This window comes from Phanerochaete carnosa (assembly GCF_000300595.1).
Source record: "Phanerochaete carnosa HHB-10118-sp unplaced genomic scaffold PHACAscaffold_336, whole genome shotgun sequence".
Classification (NCBI taxonomy): domain Eukaryota; kingdom Fungi; phylum Basidiomycota; class Agaricomycetes; order Polyporales; family Phanerochaetaceae; genus Phanerochaete; species Phanerochaete carnosa.
In genome coordinates, this window is record NW_006767963.1 from 1 (window position 1) to 4152 (window position 4152).

General features: G+C 52.7%; 2 protein-coding genes across 2 annotated transcripts; one reads left to right on the top strand and one right to left on the bottom strand.

Annotated features, from left to right (window-relative positions):
• Positions 1 to 515: 515 nt before the first annotated feature.
• On the top strand, positions 516 to 743 carry PHACADRAFT_55549 (uncharacterized protein; the record flags this gene model as incomplete). Its single annotated transcript, XM_007402680.1, has 2 exons — positions 516 to 534; positions 589 to 743. Coding segments are annotated over 2 exons (174 nt in total), but the record flags the coding sequence as incomplete, so codon positions are not given.
• Positions 744 to 3190: 2447 nt separating this feature from the next.
• Positions 3191 to 4071, bottom strand: PHACADRAFT_202497 (uncharacterized protein; the record flags this gene model as incomplete). The annotated part of the gene is made up of 5 exons (XM_007402681.1): positions 3191 to 3240; positions 3277 to 3612; positions 3696 to 3831; positions 3905 to 3990; positions 4047 to 4071. The coding sequence occupies 5 exons, from the start codon at positions 4069 to 4071 to the stop codon at positions 3191 to 3193; spliced, it is 633 nt and encodes a 210-aa protein (XP_007402743.1).
• Between the last annotated feature and the right edge of the window lie 81 nt (positions 4072 to 4152).

Sequence of the window (4152 nt, forward strand, 5' to 3'; positions counted from 1 at the left end):
AGCAGATGCCATACGAGAACAAGGTGTACACGTGCACGACACCACTTGGCTAGCAAAGGGCACACTCTCAAGAAGATGTTCTCGGCAGACATCGACATCGAATGAATTGGCGTCCGGGACATAATGTGCTCAGTCGGTTTTCTCGCACTGGATGCCGTTCACAGTAGGCAACACTGCCGTGAAGACGTTCAACATGTCGCCAGCCTCGATGAGTGGTGCGGCAAGTTTAAAGCAAACTTGTTGAAATGGTCATGAGAGGACGAGGATCAGCTCAGCATGCAACTAGGGGACATGCCCAAGGCGAGCCAGAATGATGAGCTGGTTTATCTCCCCGTTTCAACGAGGTTACACCTGCGTACAAGAAGGATGAAAAGAATAAGTGAAGGCCAGTATTGTCAGAAATCTCCAACGTGCTGAGGGGCAACTCCGTTGACAACCGGCAGCACCAGGAGACGGATGGCCAGTTCTCCGAGTGGCAGAAGCGCACACGCAAGATCGACGTTCTATAGGTGTGATTCGCGGGCTGCCACTGCGGTATGTGACCGATCCCGTCATGCCACGAATTCTCATGCTCACGCACCTTTGCAGGCGGCAGCGGCGGCTCGGTGTCAAAAGACACGTGGCACAGCCTGGGGCACATCCCGCTGCAGTGGATGGTGCGCCAGTGCTTTCTGGCAAGCACCGGTATCCGGTTTCATGCCAAGCTCCTGTGCGGCATCAGGCTCGACCCTGCATTGCTCTACCTGAATTGTGCCGAATTTGCATTGGTCTTCAGGAGCTTCAAATGACATCTGGAATTTCCACCTTTCGTCCACCCATCATTATCCCTCCTCTCGATGTTTTCAAGAGTTTCAGTTCGGCGGCCTAGACACAGGAACTTATTATGTTACACCGGACTAGCCACACTGGCTTGGACGTTTATAAGCGCCCGGATCCACTAAGCGCCTTGGAGCCTGGCTGAGACACGGTCGTGGCTAAGACATGTAATTAGCGTAATTACAATAAAACAATTGCGCAGGAAGCGTGAATCAAATCCACCGATTGCCCAATGAGCACTAACATCTGCACCACCAGGCCCTACACTGTAACCGTTAGGTATTGACCTAACAACCTTTCTCCAGCCACTCACGCGGCCGACGTCTCAGCCACGGTCTAGGGGCTTGGCCACACAGAAACCGGCCCACTCACCATCGCCTTATTGTCGTGATACGACTACTGGGCTGCGTGAGCGCGAACTGGCAAGTGGCATGCGGGCACGATCTAATACACACGGTGTTAGTCTGAGTGCGAAGGGAAAGAGCACGCTGTATAGCTATGTACCTAATACACACGGTGTTAGCTAGACAGGGTTCCGGTGAGCATACTACATGATACGCAAGGGCGACGAAGGGGACTTACTCTGAGTGCGAAGGAAAAGAGCACGCAGAGTGGGGATGCGAGAGGAGTCCTTATATACTAAAAGGAAGCAAAATTGAAAGTCCGCTAGAATGGGGAAGCCTGCCATAAAGATGTCCGTGCGTGGGAACATTACATACAATTGTCCAATCACTATCTACGTATTAGTAGCGCCTAATCTAAGATGTCCACCTTAAGTCCATGCCGGGCGGAATGCCGAGCCAGAGCCACTAGGCGCTTCAACACGCCTTTGTGGTGTCCTCTAGCTCATTCAGTTTGGTCCTGCCGCGCCATACAGCTGGGCGCGTACTGCCTGTCACTTGCTCTACGATGGCATCAGAGCAGCTTACTTGCATCTGCGAAAACCCGCCTGAGCTTTCTCACTGGCTCAGTATACGGTCTGCCAACACAGCATCGTGATCCTACATGCCTCGCGCTCTCCCCGACGTACTTCGGCGCTTATTGCTCCTGCTCTTGCTCTTGCGCCGTCCCCTCTTTGACTGCCTCCCACCTCCATCCTCAGCCACCTCGCACCTTCTTCACTTACATTAGCTCATTGCTTGGTCTTCTGTGTGCTCCCAGGTAAGCCTCCAGTTCTCGTTTCCACGTTGTTACTCACCACGGACCGTGCTGTCTGCTGCCCACTGCCCACTCCTCTATCCCCACAACCTTGCACTTCCAACCCTCTGCGCGCCGTCCTTCGACTCAGAAGCCCTCTCCATTCGTCTGGAAGGAGGTTTAGCGTGGTTTCTCCCAGGTAAGTCTTCAGTTCTTGGTTTGGTGTCGTTGCTCACTCACCATACAACCCGCTGTCTTCTACCTCCACACCCTCTATCCTCGACTATCCCGCACCTCGTACTCTGTACACGCTGTCGTTTGGTTCACCTGCCATCTCTGATCGTCTGGAAGGCGGTTCAGAGCCGTTATCCCAGGTGAGTCTTCATTCTCGGTTCGGTCTCGTTGCTCACCATACAACTCCCTCCTCCACACCTCTCTATCCTCAACTACCTCGCATCTGGTGCCCTGTGCCGACCGCCGTTGTAGCTCGTACTTACCGTACGCTCTCGAACCGCCGCGGCCCTCAGCCCTCAAGCTCAACTTCTTTGCGTCTTGTGCCCAGTTCCGACCGCCGTCACATTTGCCCTCAGCGCCCGACCATATGAAAGTAGTTGAGGAGGTGGGAGCTAATTGGTTGAAGGTGAGTGCCAGATTCTCGACTGATTCCTTGTACTTATTGTACACTTTTGAACCGCCACGGCCGTTAGTCCGAAAGCTCAACATGTCCGGCAACCAGAAGAACTTGGGGCAACGGAATACGAACTATACGATTGGCTGGTATCAATCCTTCGCGCAATACAGGCTGAGGGTTCGATGGGAGGCACTAAAGAGGCTGATGGAGACTGAGGCAAAGCATGCCACTTTGTAAGTGCCGTCGCCCCGCAATTAGACTGATGAGACTTACCTGGTTTTATATATAGAAATGATTGGTGTGTTTTGTTCCTCGATCCCAGCTGGTATTCTGCAAAGCCATTACAGTGGAAACGCATCCTCGAAGAAGTAGCAAAGTCAATTGCCAGGCAGCGCACGCGTGCAAACGGGACAAGGCAAATTATCATAACGTAAGTCGCTCGCGTTATTACTAGGACTATTCATTTAGCTGTTTGCAGCTCACCGCTACACCGTAGTGGAGATCCGAGGTGTCCAGCACAAAGTCATGATCACACCTGGCATGTCCAGGTGTGCCTGTGTACGTTCCAATGACATTATTACCGATGTTCCAATGTTAAACATATACCTATTGACCCTGGCCCTTTGCTTTGATATCGACCGCTTTCTCTTCGATTACTACCTTCTTTAATGAATGTCTATATCCCTACTTACATCTAATCATAACGCTGCATTTTAGAGACCTGTATGAGAGCTCCGCGCTGTGCTCAACTTGGCGAAGCTTCGCTTTGACCGGCCCACCACAGCTCTGCCAGCCCTCAAACCGATGCGATCCTGTCATGTACTGCCGGCACTCTTGGTCACAGCGGCACTGAATGGCTCTCCATGTCAGGTACAGGTACCATGTCATGGGGTCGACCTCCCAAATATTGTTGACACCATCGACGTTCTTCGTGACGGTCATCGTCATCGCATTCCCATTGACGTTGTTGAGCTGCTCGAGGATGCATCGTTTCATGAAGACCTCGCGTAACAGGCCCAGCATGTCGACTGAATCTCAATCAACAGCCTTCCAACCGGCGGCCCACTTACCACTGAGTGTCGGCATCCTGGCACCACTGGTGACGCTGTACATGATGGCAGGCGGGATCGAGGTCTCGAGGTCTCGAAGTTGAGGCAGGAGTCGATGGTGATCTCCTTCTTGGTAAGGACACGGTGGTCAACATCGATGAATGCAAACAGGTCCAAGGGCTTGTCGGCGCAGGGAAGCTTCCAGATCGGGACGGTGTGCAGAATGTTGTGGCCGCAGTGGGTGAGAGTGATGAGGCACTCGGGAATGTACTGCTCTGATGGTGTCGACCTTCTTGAGCGAGGTGTCGTCAGTGCCGAGGTCGGTGCTGATCCAAAGTTCCTCGACGTAGTGTACACCTGTGAGTCACAGTGTCAGCAGCAGAAGATATCAAAAGCCCAAGACGAAGACATACTCTTGAGGTTCAAGATGAAGTGCATGAGATGAACAGCATCCACTGTGATGGTCTCGTTCACATCTCGGCAGTGATCTGGCCACTGACAGTGGTTTCGGTTGTCGTC